This window comes from Protopterus annectens, chromosome 1.part1, assembly GCF_019279795.1.
Source record: "Protopterus annectens isolate FY-2018-M chromosome 1.part1, PAN1.0, whole genome shotgun sequence".
NCBI classification, from domain to species: Eukaryota; Metazoa; Chordata; order Ceratodontiformes; family Protopteridae; genus Protopterus; species Protopterus annectens.
The window spans coordinates 177,610,054-177,628,609 of NC_056726.1; the positions used below are offsets into that span (position 1 = coordinate 177,610,054).

The 18,556-nt window shown below is 38.9% G+C and overlaps 1 protein-coding gene across 1 annotated transcript in view; it reads right to left on the reverse strand.

The window, feature by feature from the left end:
- Positions 1–18,556, reverse strand: part of LOC122804231 (heat-stable enterotoxin receptor-like) — a 1,796,602-nt gene that overhangs the window by 1,159,265 nt on the left and 618,781 nt on the right. Inside the window, exons 5-6 of the mRNA XM_044073980.1 lie at positions 12,291–12,396; positions 10,953–11,085 (exon numbers count right to left, since the gene is read on the reverse strand). Coding sequence (XP_043929915.1) covers positions 10,953–11,085; positions 12,291–12,396 — 239 coding nt within the window. The remainder of the gene's footprint in view (positions 1–10,952; positions 11,086–12,290; positions 12,397–18,556) is intronic.

An 18,556-nucleotide genomic window follows, 5' to 3' on the forward strand; every position in this document is an offset into this window, starting at 1 on the left:
TTCACCAATCGCATTCGCACGACAAACATCCGTTGCTGTACCTGACAACTGGAAAAGTTGAGCCCCAGCAAGGTTGGAAGAAGAAGGAGTCCTCCCCTGGAGAATGTCACTGCCAAACAAAGGCTTGTATTCTTGTATTTTAAAATTAAGAAGTTTGGTTAGGTAATTTTATTGTATTTATTTTTGTAGATTGCATCCAAATTTCTGCATCTATTTTTTATCTATTTTATCATGGCTTACAAAAGTATGGATATTCCTTTTACTGCTTGTTCAGTAAGGTTGAGTTCTCAGGGAAGAGTTTGAGTAGGTGTTGTGAATGTATTGACTTAATTGATAAGTAGTCATGTGATTTATGAGCCTTTTATTAAGGTGTAAGTTGGAATGTGTTGTTTGTTTTCTGATGAAGTTGGTGTGGTACACTGATGAAAAGCCTATTATTGTTGAGCTTAAAATAAATTTTAACTTGCAGTTTATCAATATCACTGTATCTGGAATTGGTGCATCTGCTGATGTTTATTGTCTTGCCAGCTTCTTTTTTCAAGTTTAGTTTGGTTTGTTTTGCGTTATTTAGTTTTTTATAACAGAATTGCCTGCTTTGCTGCAAATTTCTCATATAGAACTCATCACTGTACTGCTTTGAGACAGCTCCACTGGCTTGAACTGCCCAACCTCCTAACCTACAATCAGCTCTGTCTCTGTCATTCTATATATTACCTCCCCAATAAGTGTGCTACCCTCAAAAACCTAGTACAACATCACTCAGCCAAAAGGCCTCTTAGATCATCAAGCAAGCTACTACTAGAAGCCACCAACAGTTACAATAGCTTTGGAGATACACTATATAGTAGTTCAGTGGCTAAAAAATGGAACACTGTCCTGACTAGCATTCAAAATACATTGTCTAAAGCCTCCTTTAAAGACCTCATCAGGCAACATCTCAAGCAAAGTTGGCAGTGCCATGATTGTTCCCCAGGCTAGTGAAAGCAGATAAGGTACACATACTAAACCTAGAGTACTTGATTAAGATTGAAAACTATTCTCACAAACACAATGGCTAATCTACAATGTATGTACTGTACCTGTGTACTGTGTATGTATTCTACCTATGTTCCAAATTTCAGCTCTATACCACAAATCTATTAAGTACCTTTATTTTTAAATATGTTTTTGTTTGTTCTCTCCACTGTAACTGTTGATGTGCTGCATACCACTGTAAAAACATGTCTTTTGTAATTTGTGTGTATACTGATCATGTCGAAATGTATCTGTAATTTTTCCTATGTGGAGCTTTTCTCCCCGGGCCTCTGCTGAAAAAGGGCCTTTTTGGCTCAGTCAGACACTCCCGGTTAACAAATGTAAAATAAAATAAAATAAAAATAAAATAAAAATAAATTATTATCTGTATTATTCAATACTATTGGTCTCCAGTTCTTTATATCATCTTTATCTACTTTTTTCCATATAAATGTCATGGTTCCCATACATATCAGTTTATTTACTATATCTTTCTTTCTTTAACCATTCATTTAATACCGCCACAAAAATATTTTTTGCAAGTTTTCTATATCCTTGTACATATAATATTCAATTCCATCCAGTCCTGTAGCTGTATCCATATTAATATCTTTTAATGTTTCATTTAGCTCTTTCGCCTTTATATTTTTCTCCAAGTTTTCATTCTCTTCTTCACTAGTTTTTAACTATCCCTTTCTGAGTTACATTATTCTTTTTCTTTACAAATATATTTTCTATATGTTTTAATCAACTCTTTGAGTTAATTGTTTATATCTTAATTTCCATATTCTTCTTTTTTTCATTTTGACGTTCCAAAAAGCATTTTTTGTATTTTTTCTTTAAAACTTATCCACCAACTTGTCCAATTTCTAAAAAATGTTCTCATACTTGTATGATCTTTCCATAATTTATCTATTTTCTGTCATCTTTATGTATTTTTCATTAAGCCTTTTAACACCTTTGCCTATTTTTATGTATCCTTTCTCATATACCTCTAGCCATATAGCTATATGGTCTGAAAATCCTGTCTTTTGTCCCTTTTTGCAATATGTTTAAACTGCCCAATACTAAGAAATAGTCAATTTCAGTTTTAATTTTGTGTCTTTTATACAAGTCCAATGTTTATTTTATATATATATATATATATATATATATATATATATATATATATATAAAACTTTCCACTTTTCATGATCTCATGTATTATTTCAACATCACTGATATTTTTCTTTCCTATTCTTAAATTGCAATTAAAATCTCCCACTAATAATATAGCCATACTGACACCTACATAATTTAGAAATTTTTAAACATCATCTCTCTTTCATTCTTTGTAACATATCCATATAATGCAATAATTCTATAAACCTTTGTTTTCTATCTTGAGTATATTACTGTTATTCTTCCTAATTCAGCTATTGTAAAATCTAAGATGTTAATGTTTTCTTTACATAATATACTTATTTCTGAACATGTATCTTTTCCCATATTCCAAATAATTGTTCCACCCCATAAAGCTTCAGTTTTATAATCTTTCTTCTTCTGTTAAGATTCTTGTATCTTCTAATATAATTATATGCATATCCATTAAAGCACACCATTCTAAAATGCCTATTCTTCTTCTGATATTCTTCATACTATTCACATTTAAGGCTAAAATCTTCAGCTTTTAAATGAAATTGTTATTCCCATTTCATACTGTATCTTGTGTATCTTCTTTTTCTACAATTTCCTTTTCTTCACAATCCACCAATGTATGTCCATTTTCCACATTTTTTAAATTTCATATCATATTTTTTTTTTTGGCTCATGTCCTGTTTTACCACAAATAAAGCATTTTTATTGCATTCACTTATCAAATGATTATTTTTCTAACAAAAAGCATGTTTTTAGTTGCCCTCTATACTTAACAAATCCTCTGTTACTATTCACATTAATTACACTAGGAATGTGTACATTATCACTTTCCATTCTCAAAATGATCCCACGTTCCCCACCCCAGTCCATAAAACTCTTTATACATATGTTGTATCCATCACATTTTTACATTTTGTCTTTAAATGTTCTTTCAATTCATCTTTTCCAACTTCTGTTCTAAATTGTATTATAACTCTTTTTTTTTGTCTGTCTGTGAAATGCTTGTACTACATACTCAGTTCAAGGATTACGGTTCTTTTTTTTTTCTCATATTGTTCTAAGAAGTTTTCCATATATTGTCCTGTTTCAAAAATATGTCATAGTATGTTTCTTTGTTGATAAGAATAAAAGCTCTTACCTCCTTTGGTGAAATACGTGCCCCATACCTCATATATGTAAAGTCCTTTCTCTTTCTTACTGCTCACACATATTTCTTATTCCCTTCCTTCACCTCTTCACTTCTTCTTTCTCCTTGTTTCACTGTCTGTGCATATGATTTCTTTCTTGTCATGTCCTCTACAACCTCTTCAGTCACTTCTTCCTGTATTTTTCCATGACCTCTTCCCATGATGAAGCCTATTCACTCTCTGGTTCACTTTGAATAATCATTTCTTTTAAATAAACATCTCACAACCTCCAAATTGAAAGGTTGTAAAAATACATCCCTGCTGACTTTCTTCTTCTCCCTCAAACAGCTTCTCCTGAAATATGTCTTCTGAATCTGGAACCTCTCCACTAACCTTATTTGTATCTCCTTTCTCCTCTGGTATCTACAACCTGTCCATATCCCCCATTCCACTTAGCTGCCTTGTTCATAAAGGCTCAGCCATCTCTATATTTGATTTAGCCTTCTCTGTTCTTGTATATTCTTCACTAACAATCACCATACTTCCTCCTGTTTCTCTGGGCCACCTGCATGCCTAGAATGGAATCAGAAAGTAGGCTGCACCACCAACAATCACATCCCCATATACTATAAAGTACAGTTTTGTACCTACCATAAATGTAGATGTCCGAGAGGTATGCATCTGCAGTCCTAACATATGGGTTGTCCTGCCTCAGGCAGCCCTTCGGTCAGCCGGATTCCAAAGTCTGGGTCTGGCCTCGGCTGATGTCGCACTTCACCTGACGTCATAGCTGCTGTGAATTGGGTATAAAGGCATCAGCCGATGCCATTTTCCTCAGTGTTTCTTGCCCCAGATGCCAGGTGCCCTCTAGGAAGGCTAAATTTGGATAAATGCAAATGATTCCAAACAGTAGAGAGCAAACAAAAATAACATGTATATACATATATACAAACAAATACACCATAATAGATTCCCCCAGCTAGCTACAAGATGGGCAAATACCCTAGGAGTACCACAGAGTGGAAGGAGGGTGGGTAATCCTGACTGCAGATGCATACCTCTCGGACATCTACATTTATGGTAGGTACAAAACTGTACTATGTCCTTCAAGGATGCATCTGCAGTCCTAACATATGGGTAGAATACCATAGCCAAACTGGGGGAGGAGGCACTAAAATGATTATGGTGTAGTTAAGATCCCTTACAAAACAGCAGTTGCAAAACCTGCTCGGGATCTGGAGTATAAAGGTAGATTATAATGCTTGGCAAATGTATGCACGGAGCTCCAAGTAGCAGCCTCTAGAATGTCTTTGGTAGCCACTCCTCGTAGGAAAGCTGTAGTAGTGGCTGTAGCTCTTGTGGAGTGAGGCCTGATGTTTTCTGGAATTGTCTTTCCATGAAAAGAGTAACAAAATCTAATGCAATTTCCTATCCATTTTGAGATTGTCTGTTTTGAAATTGCTTTTCCTTCCATTCCTGTTGCATATGCTACCAGAAGCTGGTCAGTTTTTCTATTGTTCTTGGTTCTGTCCAGATAGTAGCGCAATTGCCTGTGCACATCCAAGGTATGTAGTAGTCTTTCCCCTCTGTTCTGTGGGTTGGGGAAGAATGTTGGTAGGTGTATTGCTTGGTTCAATGATACCCTGGAGACCACCTTTGGCATAAAAGTAGGGTTGGTTCTCAAGGATACTCTATCCTAATGGAAGATAAGGAAGGGCTGTACTGCCATTAATGCCTGTAATTCAGAAACCCTTCTTGCTGAAGTGATTGCAAGCAGGAAAGCAGTTTTCCAAGATAAGAACTGTAACTCTGCTGTTGCTGCTGGCTCGAAAGGGGGAAGTGTTAACTTTTCCAGGACAAAGTTGAGGTCCCATGTAGGCAAAGGTGGCTTCCTTGGAGGCTTTACATTTTTAATTCCTCTCAGAAACTGCCTGAGTAGAGGATGAGAGAAGACTGGAGGATCCGTGTTGTATTTTGCTGAAATTGCTGATGCATGAATCTTAATGGAGGAGTAAGACAGGCCATTGTGGAAAAGGTCTGCTAAGTATTCCAGGATGTTAGCTATGTTTGGTAATGATACACTTTCTCCTTTTGCTGCACTCCAAATGAGGTATCTTTTCCATTTGGCTGAGTAAGTCTTCCTTGTGGAGGGTCTGCGAGCCTCCAGTATAATGTCTTTAACCCTCTGGGATAAACCTGGGTTATTTGGTTTTATATAATATTCCAGGCAGCCAGCTGTAGTGTTTTCAAGTTTGGATGTAGGATCTTGAAGTTGTTCTGTGTTAGTAGTAAAGGAACTAGAGGTAGGGGCCATGCATGTGTCCGAGCCATACTCCTCAGTAGCGGGTACCAATGCTGCCTCGGCCAGTCTGGAGCTATCAGGATGATCCTTGGGCGATCTTCTTTGATCTTCAGTAGCACTTTGTGCATCAAAGGAAGAGGTGGGAATGCATATGCTGTCAGGTTTTCCCAACTGAAGGAGAGGGAGTCCACCTTCCGAGCTAGTGGGTGGGATGTCCTTGTGCAGAATTTCCTCAATTGGTGGTTGTGTGGGGATGCGAACAGGTCTATTTCTGGTAGTCCCCATTTCTTTGTAATGGATTTGAAGATGTCTGGATGCAGCATCCATTCGTGGGCATCCGTGGTAGTTCTGCTTAAGGTGTCTGCTAGAATATTTTCTTTTCCTGGCACAAATATGGCCTGGAGCTGAATGTTGAGGTTCAGGGCTACATTCCACAGGTCCATTGTCATCCGGCATAGAGGATATGAATGTGTGCCTCCTTGTTTGTTGATATACCCCATGACTGTGGTGTTGTCCGTCCTTATTAGCAAATGACCCTGTTGAAGAAACGGTCTGAATGTCTGGATTGCCTGTTTCACTGCCAGCATCTCTTTTTGATTTATGTGTAGGTTCAGCTGGTCTTGTGTCCATAGGCCTAGTATACAGTTGTCCACCATGTGTGCCCCCCATCCTAGGTCCGAGGTGTCCGTGGTGATAGTCTGGCTTGGGTGAGGTTTGTGGAAGGGCAGTCCTCTGTTCAACAGACAGGCCTGAGCCCACCACAGGAATTCTTGCTTCAGGCATGGGATTATTGGAATCTGAACTTCTAGGCTGTGTTTGTGTTGAGACCATATATTCCTTAGGTACCATTGCAACTTCCTCATATGCAGCCTGGTATGTGGAACCAATATTATGCAGGATGCCATGTAACCCAGGGCTTGCAGTACTTTTCTTGCTGTAAGCTGGTTCTGTGTTGTCAATGCCCTGAAACAGAGTGGTAGTTGCTTTTGTTTTTCTGCTGTGAGAAATGCCATCTGATTTGAAGTGTCCAATTCTGCACCCAAGAATGTTATCCTCTGGGATGGTAACAGTCTTGACTTTTTAATGTTGACTGTGTATCCCAGGGCTTGCAGTAGTTGTATAACCTTTTCCAAATCTTGTGTTAATTTGGTCTTGTTGTCCGCTTGTATCAGGCAGTCATTCAGGTATGGATAAATCTGAATTCCCTGAAGCCTGCAATGAGCAATTACTGATGCCAGGCATTTCGTGAATACTCTGGGTGCAGTAGATAAGCCAAAGGGCAATGCTGAGAATTGATAATGCTCTGATCCTGCAAGAAATCTGAGGTATCTTCTGCAATCTGGTCATATAGGGACGTGCAGGTATGCCTCCTTGAGATCTAGAGTCACCAGCCAAGACTCCTTGCCCAGCATGGGAAGAAGTTGCTGTAGGGTCAGCATTTTGAATTTTGGAACAATGAGATATGTTTTCAGAGCGGACAGGTCGAGAATAGGCCTCCATTGGTTTTCTTTTCTTGGTACCAGGAAAAGTCTGGAGTAAAATCCTTGCCCTTGTTCCATTGGTGGTACCTTTTCTATAGCTCTCATTCTTAGTAAGTGGTTGATTTGTCCTAGAGCGTTTGTTTTTTGGTTTGGTGGTAGGTTTGGCATTCCTCTCTTTTTTGGTAGAGTGTGGAAGTGAAACCTGTAGCCTTTGTCTATTGTCTGTAAAACCCATTTGTCTCTTGTAATGTAATGCCAGTTTACGGAAAATAAGGCTAGTTTTCCGCCTAAGGGTGCTTCCAATTGTTCCCTGGTAGGCGGTATCAGAGCCAAGTCATTGTGTCTGTCCTGTTGAAGTGGTAGTAGCTGGATCTGTGGCAGTACTTCTCTGGTTGTTAGGCTGCCACTGACATCCCCTGTAGGCCCCTCTGGATTGACCTCTGCCTCTTGGGCGTCTATTTCAGCCTCTCTGTGCTCTGGAGGTGTCTGGAAAGGACCAAGTCTTCGTAGGCCAATTTCTACTAAACCTTGGAGGTTGGACCTGTAAGAATTCCTTGACTGTTTGAACAGATTTTGCTTTTTCTTCCACCTTCTTTAGCACTTGCTGTGCAGGGGAGCCAAACAAACTTTGTTTCTCCATGGGAGCATCTAGGAGCCTTGACTTGACATGGTCTGGTAAGGTTTGCTCTTTTAACCATGCATGCCTTCTGATCACGGTTCCAGTCATGGCTGACCTAAAGGAAGCCTCCAGTGCATCATAGCCGCATTTTAAAGAATGATTACTGACCTGCTGAGTGTTATGTACCAAATCCTGAAGGGACTTACGGTCTATAGGTTCAGGAGAGGACAGTTTTTTATTTAGCTGGTCTAACAGAAATTCCTGATACTGGATCATGTGGAATTGGCAGTTTAAGGCCCTAGCCGAAAGACTAGCAGAAGTGTAAACTTTTTTACCCCATCTCTCTAATGCTCTAGATTCTCTTTCAGAGGGGAGGGGGTTTTTGGCAGAGGCAGCTGCTACAGCTTTGGGGCCCTGAGAAATGGTTTCAGGATCTGCAATAGGAGCCTTATACAAGTGAAAATGTGTGTCCGGGACCCTGCAATATCTGTCGGGTTTGGCAGGGGCCGGGGGAAGAGAGTCAGGAGCAGTACAGGCATCATTAAATGCATCATCCACAACTGTTAGTACTGGAGGAATGGCTAAAGGCCTGTGCTGTGGTAAATGTAAAAAGGTCCTAAGCCTTTTCCTTGAATCTGAGAAATCCTGACCCTGCTATTGAAAATGCTCTCTCATAGCATATAAGGTTTCCCCAAAAGAAAATTCCTCAGGAGGAGAGGCAGAAGGAATGGAGTCTTCTGCATCAGAATCCTCATATGGAGAATAAGGGCCTTCTGGAGGATTTGAATTTTCAGAGTCATCCGAGGAGTAGTCAGTGGATACTGGATCGGGGGGCTCTGCTCTAGGCCTTTTCTCTGGAGGGGGCTGAGAGGCCCTGTCTGGGTGAGGTTGGGATCCCCTGATCAAGGAAATGAGATCCTCAGCCAGGCTAAGCATTTGGGAACTAGAAGTAGGCCTGTGTGGGGCTTTAGCAGGCAAGGCCTTAGAAGATTTAGCTGCTTTAGCCCTAGAAAAAGCCTTGATGGACATAGATGCAGGGGGCCTAGCAGCTCCACGTGCAGGAGTAGATATGTCTAAAGGAGTAGTATCTGATAAATCCTGGGTGCCTGCTACAGCAGGAGAAATTTCAGAAGCAGATTCAGCCATGCTGTGTGAGGCCTCGGCTGTCGGAGGTATGCTTTCGGCCGAAGGAAGAACCGAGGACTCGGTTTCAGCCGAAACCGAGACACTCGCGGTAGGCTTAACCATGGTTTCGGCCGAAACCGCGGACCGCGAGTGTCAGTCCTTTTCCTTACGCTTTTTAACTAATTGCGAAGTCGGAGTCTCCGACGGCATTTTGTAAGCAAAAGCGGGACCAAAAAACTCCTCCGCAAACTCCGACCGACGTCTAAGTGTCCGTCGGTTGAAGGAAGCACAGGCTAGACAAGCTGATACGTCGTGGTCTGGGCCTAAGCAAGGAAGGCAGTAAGAGTGGAAATCCTTATGAGGTATTTGTTTCCCACAAGTTAAACAGTTATTTACTTTTTCTGACATCGGCCGAGGCAAGAAAGAGTCCCCAACGGGGTACTTAGCTTTTTAGAAGTCTTCGGTAGTAGAAATCTCTGGATCTGACCGACCGGCACTTGCAAACAGCTTCTGCTTCGGGCACCGCGTGGCAAGAAAGACTGGGGAAAATGGCATCGGCTGATGCCTTTATACCCAATTCACAGCAGCTATGACGTCGGGTGAAGTGCGACATCAGCCGAGGCCAGACCCAGACTTTGGAATCCGGCCGACCGAAGGGCTGCCTGAGGCAGGACAACCCATATGTTAGGACTGCAGATGCATCCTTGAAGGACATGTAGGGGAAGTTCCCCAATGCACTTATCAAATTTCCCTTATCGGTAGGAATACTACTTGAGGTCTGTCTTGAAAATAGGCTGCTAGCCTAGCAAGACTAAATCGGTCAACAAAAATAAATAGAATAAATAAATAGATTAAATAAATTCTAACAGCCTAAGAACAGGAAGAATGACTTAAAAAGTTGATAAAGCCACCATCTTATTTCCCAGTTACCTACAGCTATCCCCTGTACCTCAGTTTGGCAATAGTGAGATATGCATATCTTTCTTAAATATGAGCTCCCAAAAGAGCATCTGGATCATAGAACTCTATATTCTCCTCTGGTAAATTATACTTACCACTGAATACATATTGTACTGGGTATCATAACACATCCCTCATGAAATCCTCATTCTAGATGACCTAAATATTATATGGCAAACTGAAAGCTGCAACTGCTTACCTCTATCTATTAACCTCTTAACCTATGCCCAGCTGAAATGCTTACCAACTGGATACAATAAGCCAGCAAACACATCTGCAACCTCAGACTGGATTCTTACTGTTCACCCTGTTAACATAACTAAATCTGGCATCCTACCAGACTCCCTTAATGATCAACACCCTACCTTTGCAATCAGGGTACAAACCTACACTACAAAAGGTAATCACATTAACTTGGTACAAAACCTGCCCCAGTTCAACAATGGTATATTCATTTGTAACTTACAACCCATTAACTAGAATTCTGTAATATGTCTTCCACTGGCAATAACTATTCAAAACTTTAACAGTCTTCGTAAACATACTCAACAAGCAAGCCCCACTAAGAAAGACATGATTAAAATGCAGTCCTACCCCTGGTTAACTACAAAAACTAAACAAATGAGAGAAGGAGATGAAGCCTGGAAAACAGAACTATAGGAAGATAATCTGGCAGTCTTGTTGGCCATTCCACAAACCACCACCCTTCAACTAAAAGTTTAAGAGAAACAAAAAAGGTCTTTGCAAAGCGGCCTCTAACTGCTTGCACACAGGGCAGCTGTCCCATCACACCACTCAAGTTATGGCTGTCCTAGAAAGCATGGGTACACATACTTTTCTACAGTTGCTACCAAATACTAAGCTTTGGCACTTCAGCCATACCTACAAGTCTAGTATCACAGTTTATTTGTGATGGATTAAGAATTGCTATATGTACAAGAGAGTACTAGTCTCCTTTGAACTTTAGATTCACAAAAGGTAATATCACCTTTGGTTGCTTACTTTTGCTAGGCCATGCTATTTATTTCACAGACTATTGATACTTTGTGCTATTCCACAACATGCACAGTTTGAGGCAGCAGTTTTTATTGAAAGTTAATCCAACTCTTAGTTTAATAACAATAAGAAAAGTATGAACAACAAATTATTGTATGAATACTTGAATACTTTTTGTTGCTTTTTATTACCTTGAATAGTAGAGAATTGGGTATTACGCATTAAATCATATCCTTTAGGTTCCTTGCTTGTACAATTCATTTTCAGTGCATGCCCAAGTAGAAAAACTGCATCAATATAGCCCAATACATAATCATTGGGAATCTAGAAAACAATAAACCATAAGAAAGTGTCACAGTTTCCACTATAGCTGAAGGGAAATTCAACAAAAACAATCCTTATTCAGTCAAGTATAATTTGATTTTGTAAAAGACAGAATACTTTATCATTAAAATGTAAAAAAAAGATGATTAGGATTTCTTGTTTCAAATAGTTGCATTTTTGCATTTTTGTTGAGAACTGTATATGAATGTGGAATGTATGGCAAACATTTCATTGCAAGAAAACTATTAACATTGAACACGTTGGAATATTTGACATTTGGCTAGCAAATTAAGATTATATTAACATGCACACATATGCAATCAATGCAATATTTTGCCAGACATACTGCAACCTTCTGTGATCTCAGTTTTTTGAAACTGTACTATTTTATATGGAGGGAACTGACAGAGCACTAACGTGTTTTGCTACACTTTCCCCAGTATGTTGTGATTGTGGAGTGGCATGTGTAAATCAGGGGCTATAGGGATGCAGAGAGCTTGCTCCCTACAAAAGAAATGTTTTAGTGTTTCTGTAAGTGAACTATTCATGCTTCATCTGCAAAAATCAGTGAAGTGTGTTTCATTGTAGGGTGAGTTGACTGATCATATGGAAACTGTTTAGCACAGGTGGTGCTAGGGTTGTTTATGCTAATTTGGGCTAAGAATGCAAAGAATGTAAAGCATCATAATATTTAGTATAAAAGCTATTTTTAAAATTCCACTGAGCATAAAAAAACAATAATACTGCATTAAAAATAAGAGCATAACATGTATCTGAATGATGAAATAACATATGAGGGACTCACTATAGCATAAAAACAGAATCCTGAATCTTAGTCTGGCCCTCCTAATCAATAAATTGTCACTTGTTATGAGGTGCAGTAACATCAGGGGTAGTATATTTAGATTGTTGTGTGCGCAGGGAATGACCCTCTGGGACACTGCTGTCCTTATGGCACAGAGTATTTGGGTTATAATGCATGACTCTTATCAGTTGGCATTTCTCTTTTCAAGTACTTGTTTCTTAGTCATCAGTAACTCCCTAATTTTACATTGAACAATGACAACACTTATAATTCTACAACACTGAGTCACAGTTTTAGAAAAAAATGTTTAAAAAAGTGTTACCCCTTACGTGAAGGTGCAAATTGCTCTAACAACAAATCTTATGGTCTGCATGCTTTACCATTTACAACCACTACTTACCCCTGTGATGTTAATATCATCATAGTGTCTTTCTGGAGGAGGAACTGTCACGACTAGAACTTGCTTCATGTAATCCATTGAAGTGTAATTTGTAAAATATGTTTGACTGCAAAGGAAAGATAAATTGAAATTACCAATGATGAATCTTACCTGGTGTAACTAAAACAACACTAGTTCAGTCCTGTTGTATTTGGAACAATATGGTTCACCCTAACTCTTTTATATATTTGTTCGTTTGTCTTAACTTAGTAGCAGTAGATTCCCCAAAGAGTAGCACACTTTTTTCTTCTGGTGAGGCCAGCTTTCATTCAGCTATTAACTAGTACCACTCTGATACTACCAAGATGAAATCAAAAACAGTTTTACTGAGCACTTTCTTTCTTCCTTAAAGAAAATATTGTTTATTAAAGGAAATAAATCACTCATTTGTTTATTTTATAATTAATAACTTGTTTTATCTGAATGACTGATTAGCATGTAGCAAAATATTATATATTTTTTTGTTCTTGGAGTGAATACTGGTCACTTCTGTCATATTTCTTTGTTGCTATTAATATTCAAAAACTCACTTATATGAACAATAACATTATGAAAAGTACATAATATATTAGATTATATAACATGATACCAACATTTTACACAAATAGTTTTCCTCAATTCCTAAGTGCTTTTTAGTAACATTTTATCTTCTATGCCCAACTTTTCTCTTATTATCAACTCTTGGCAGTTCAGGTATCAGATAAGACTGCTCACAGTTAATTCATTTCTCTGCTGTTCAAGGAAAGAAAAAACTCTAATATTAGTTTAGGTTTTTATATTTCTCTGTAAACACACACACACACACACACACACACACACACACACACACACACACACACACACACACACAAAAACATATAGCACTTGGCCAATATATAAGAGATTGAAAGAGGTCAAAATTTAAGAGCTGGAATTCCTAAGATCTCATGCACAGGAAAATGGAGAATGTCTCCTTTGCATCAAAATACAGTGACCTCTGAAAAAGTTAGAATCAAATGGGAGTATAGGGAATATAGCCCCCTGAGGGCAGGGATGTCTTAATGTCACAGAAATAAATAACTTCCAGTTCAAGTGCAGTCTTGTACATTTGATTTAATTCAAAATGGAATTTGCATACTGGAATTTTGATTAGGTGGTCTATTGCCCAACATATCACACACACACAGAGACACAGACACACACACATAAACCCACCCACACACATATATACCACACATGCACCCACCCACACACATATATACCACACATGCACACACACACACACACACACACACAGACACACAGACACACACACACACACACACACACACACGCACACACACACACACACACACACACGCACGCACGCACGCATGCACGCATGCACACACGTACGTACAAACACAATCATACACACAGACACACACACACAAACACACACATAAAATCTCTCTCGTCCTTCAGTTTTACTGTGATTTGTATGTAGAGTTTGACTAGGATTGCTAAAGAATTGAAATATCACAGAGAAAAGTTAATGTTATACAAAAACTTTGTGCCATGCAGCTGAGTTAAAAAAATAATGATACATCATGGTAATCAATAATTAGAAAAAGGCATAATGGCAAACAAAGGTCTGGAGCAAGAAATCATAGAGTGATAACATAAAGGAAATTTGTTAAGACATGTACCAATATGGTGCATTGCTGTATGGCTGCCAGTATTATGATATGTTGTAGTACAATGCACTGTCAACAAAATGTCTCAAAATTTTAGAAGGGAGAATCAGAATAAAAAAAGTAGTAGCATACTATATAGATAATAAAATGCAACAGTATTTTCAGTTATCAACTTGCTATATCCATACAGCATATCATACCAACCAGCAAAGAGAGTCAGTGCTAAAGCAATTGGCACCCTGCTGAAAATGTAGCATGCAGGAAAATAAGTAAAAATGGAATGCAAAACAGCAAATGGCACCCTGCTGAAAATGTAGCATGCAGGAAAATAAGTAAAAATGGAATGCAAAACAGTAAATAGCACCCTGCTGAAAATGTAGCATGACGGAAAATAAGTAAAAATGGAATGCAAAACAGCATATGGCACCCTGCTGAAAATGTAGCATGTAGGAAAATAAGTAAAAAATGGAATGCAAAACAGCAAATGGCACCATGCTGAAAATGTAGCATGCAGGAAAAAGTAAAAATGGAATGCAAAACAGCAACTGGCACCATGATGAAAATGTAGCATGCAGGAAAATAAGTAAAAATGGAATGCAAAACAGCAAATGACACTCTGCTGAAAATGTAGCATGCAGGAAAATAAGTAAAAATGGAATGCAAAACAGCAAATGGCACCCTGCTGAAAATGTAGCATGCAGGAAAATAAGTAAAAATGGAATGCAAAACAGCAAATGGCACCCTGCTGAAAATGTAGCATGCAGGAAAATAAGTAAAAATAGAATGCAAAACAGCAAATGGCACCCTGCTGAAAATGGAGCATGCAGGAAAATAAGTAAAAATGGAATGCAAAACAGCAAATGGCACCCTGCTGGAAATATAGCATGCAGGAAAATAAGTAAAAATGAAATGCAAAAACAAATGGCACCCTGCTGAAAATGTAGCATGCAGGAAAATAAGTAAAAATAGAATGCAAAACATTCTAGGTTGGCCAGCTGTACTATAGTACCACACACCAACAGTATTTTACAGTGCAGTGTGACATAAAGTGTAGAATGATACTTCAATGAAACACACTTTATTGATCTCACTTCATCAAAATATGCCAGTGTTTGCATGGGATTTTGTCCGATTCAACAATTTCTTTCCATATCCCAAAAATACACTGAAAGAAATGTAGCAGTCTTACAAATTTCTTGTAGATGTCTCTGTCCTGTGTGAGTGACTATATGTGCACATTTGTGTGCGTGTGCATGTGTGTGTGTGTGTGTGTGTGTGTGTGTGTGTGTGTGTGTGTGTGTGTGTGTGTGTGTGTAATACCTTGACACCTTGCTCAAGAGTAGTTTCATGATCTTGTCCCTACTCAGTGCCAGGATAGGCTACCCCATAACCTTAAACTGGATTAAAGAATGAATAAATGTATGAACTCATTAATGAAATAATGACTTTAAGTAGTATGAAGTCAAGAAATTCCAGTTTGTGGAGCCAGACTTTGACAAGCACTCATATGTATGCCACAGCTGTTTCACACAGTAGTGAACAAACAGTGGCAAAGCATGTCAATCCAGACTTAAATGGCATATTATCCACCATTAATGTATACATACTTAACAGCTATAGTGCATACAAGACACAATTTACTAGGACAGAAATGGGGTAAGCAGTCAGTAGGACATATGAATCCCCAAGTCACATCCCTTATAGCATTAACATGAAGCTGTCCTTCTTGCCCTCACTTCATTATGACAAAAATGGGACAAATGATGCACAAAACACAGCCCCCAGAGCCATGAGGAAGCATATAAATCTGGGGTCCCCATTTTAAGTCTGTGAGCACCAGGAATGCAGTGATACTTGTCACACTAAAGCACTGATAACACCTGTGTTAGAACTTAACATTTGCTTCTGCTCTAACCCACCCAGCAAAACTAATGTATAATGGATAGTACAAAGGAAATTTACAAACAGAATACCTTCAGAAGTAGGTAAGGAATCTCAAAATAAGGCTTCATGTATTAGATGTGTATGATATCGATTACAGATTTGCCAGACAGGGACTACATTTAGATTTTAAGGTCTCAAAGCATGGAATACCAAGGACTATATTGGGAAAAGAAATGTATAGATGTGGTAAAACATTTCACCATGGGAATAGAAGGATTAAGATGATGTTAAAAAACACTAAAAGAAGGGACAGAATCATCACACAGTTCCTACATCATGGAACAGACAAAATTCTGATCAAAGGCCCTTGCAAGCTCTCCCCAGTTTAAGGATATAGATGAAGCATGGGTGGGTTCTAGAAAGTGTTCCTATAAAACAAAGCAGTCTCTGCTCCAGAAGGTCTTTGATCAAGAATACATAATTCTCAACTTATGAACAAAGGCACAGGCTAGGAAGAGCTTCAGAATAAAACTTATGTAGTACAAAACCTGTAAGAAATAACCACAACCACACAGTTATCTTTGCACACAATAAACACCTGGCACACAGTGGTCTGACATATATTAATAACACAGTAATGAAACAGAACTTGAATGCTACAAAAAACAGTACTGGTTATGCAAATAGCTAGCCTTTTATGAACTATGTTAGTTTAACCTCAAGCAAGCTCACATAGTAAAAGCACAGCACAACATTAAATGAAACAAGGATGTTTTTCAGTACGTTCTGGGGATCTCTTTATAGCTCATGTCATCAGTTCAACAAATTAATGAGAAGGGTGTCACTGGAGTTGTTCCATCTGTGGTAGCACTGCTCCCCATTTTGTGGTGATTCTTATCAATGAGGTGCTTCCACATATAACAGCACCAGGGTAGGTGTGGCTTATCCATAAACTTAACAACTGCCATTCAAATGTCCTACATAATGAAATGGAGGATTTCCTGTCAATTTACCATGGTGTCCTAGTATGACTCTGTGCATTAGTGTTGCAAAATCCATGATACAGACACTCACAGAAATTCATCTGACGCTGTATACTATATGACACGAGACGCAGTAAGAATTTCAAATGATCCAGTGGCAGCAACATCATGGTTCATGCATGGCATGTGTTTATGCAGACTGTCAAAACAATGTAACAGGATTGTGGCACATCGACAATGTGGCAATTCAGTTGTGTAGAACTGTGCCACAGTAATTGAAACTAATGTCTTTAAATACTGAAAGAGTCACTGACAGTATAACTATTAGTTTCTATAATTTGTAGGCTGTCAGCATTATTTTTATATTTATTTATTTTTTATTTAAAATGTTGTTTTTCAACTTTTCTGCTTATGTTTAATGAAAAATCTGTATGAGTGCACGTCAAATAAGACACATAAGCATTGGGTGGAGCAGTGTTGCAGCGTTTAACGTGGTTGCCTTACAGCAAGAGGTTCTCTGACTTAATTCTCAGTAGTGGTGTCTTCTGTGTGGAGTCTGCATGTCCTCCCTGCATTCATGTGGGTTTCCTTTGGGTGCTCCGGTTTCCTCCCACATTCCAAAGACATGCATCTGGAGTGTTTCTCACTGGGCTTCTGCTGAAAATAGGCTCTGTCCTAGTCAGACTTTTCCAGTCAACAAATGTGAAATAAATAAGTCATTAAGGCATCTGGAGTCTCTCTGGTATTTCAGTCATTAAGGTATCTGGAGGGTATCTGGCATTTCCTGTATGTGGGAAAGGAGATAAACTATGAAGGCTTTTCTCCAAAGTGTATCTCTGCAGTTAATCAGGCTATCCAGATGTAGACATCAGCAATTTAGTGCAGAAGATTAAGAGTATGTGCTGTTAGAAAGATGATTCCTATGTCTGTAGGTATGCCTCTGTTTTACCTGCTGTATGACTCAGAACAAGTCACCCCATAAGACAGCGATCCCAGACCAAGTCTCAGAAAGGTCCACAAACTTCAGTGCTTTATCCTGATTACAAACTATACATTACTATTTTGTGTTATATTGAAAACAATTTGAGATTGATATAACTGCCTATTGGAAATATGAGATCTGATGCTGAGGTCTCAACACTTGGAAAAATAAACTATAATTCAAATGGAAAACAACAAATTCTGAAGCTCTCTGTTAGAACTTCCAAGCATTCCTCTAGGATGTGCCTCTTCAGTGTACCCCTACATCCACACTAATTCCATAAGTCTGAGTTTGTAGTATGTCAGAGTAGGAGGAATGCTCCCAGATACTACAATCTCAGATAAGGAATGTGTTCCCCTCATTTTCACTTTTGTTCTCCTACTCCAAGTATCAAAATTACCTTGGAATTTCAATAAGCACCTGTTTTGCAGTGGTTTTCCATTGTTCATAGGTTCACAGGTTGGTACTAGGCTATCGGCCCTAGGGCCTATACAAGCCTAGCCATAACAATTCCCTAGCTATTTCTTCCCACAGTATTTACTTCCCTGGACCCCTGTCTAGCAGGGTGACTGACGTGATCCCCGGGGTGAATTTCCTAACTCCCATCCAATCATCAAGGTTCTTTTTGAAGAGGGCCAAATAGATGCTCTGCTTGATATGTATGGGCAGTCTAGTCCAGAGTCTGGGGAGTCTCTGGGTTAGTAACCTATCCCTCTAGCATGT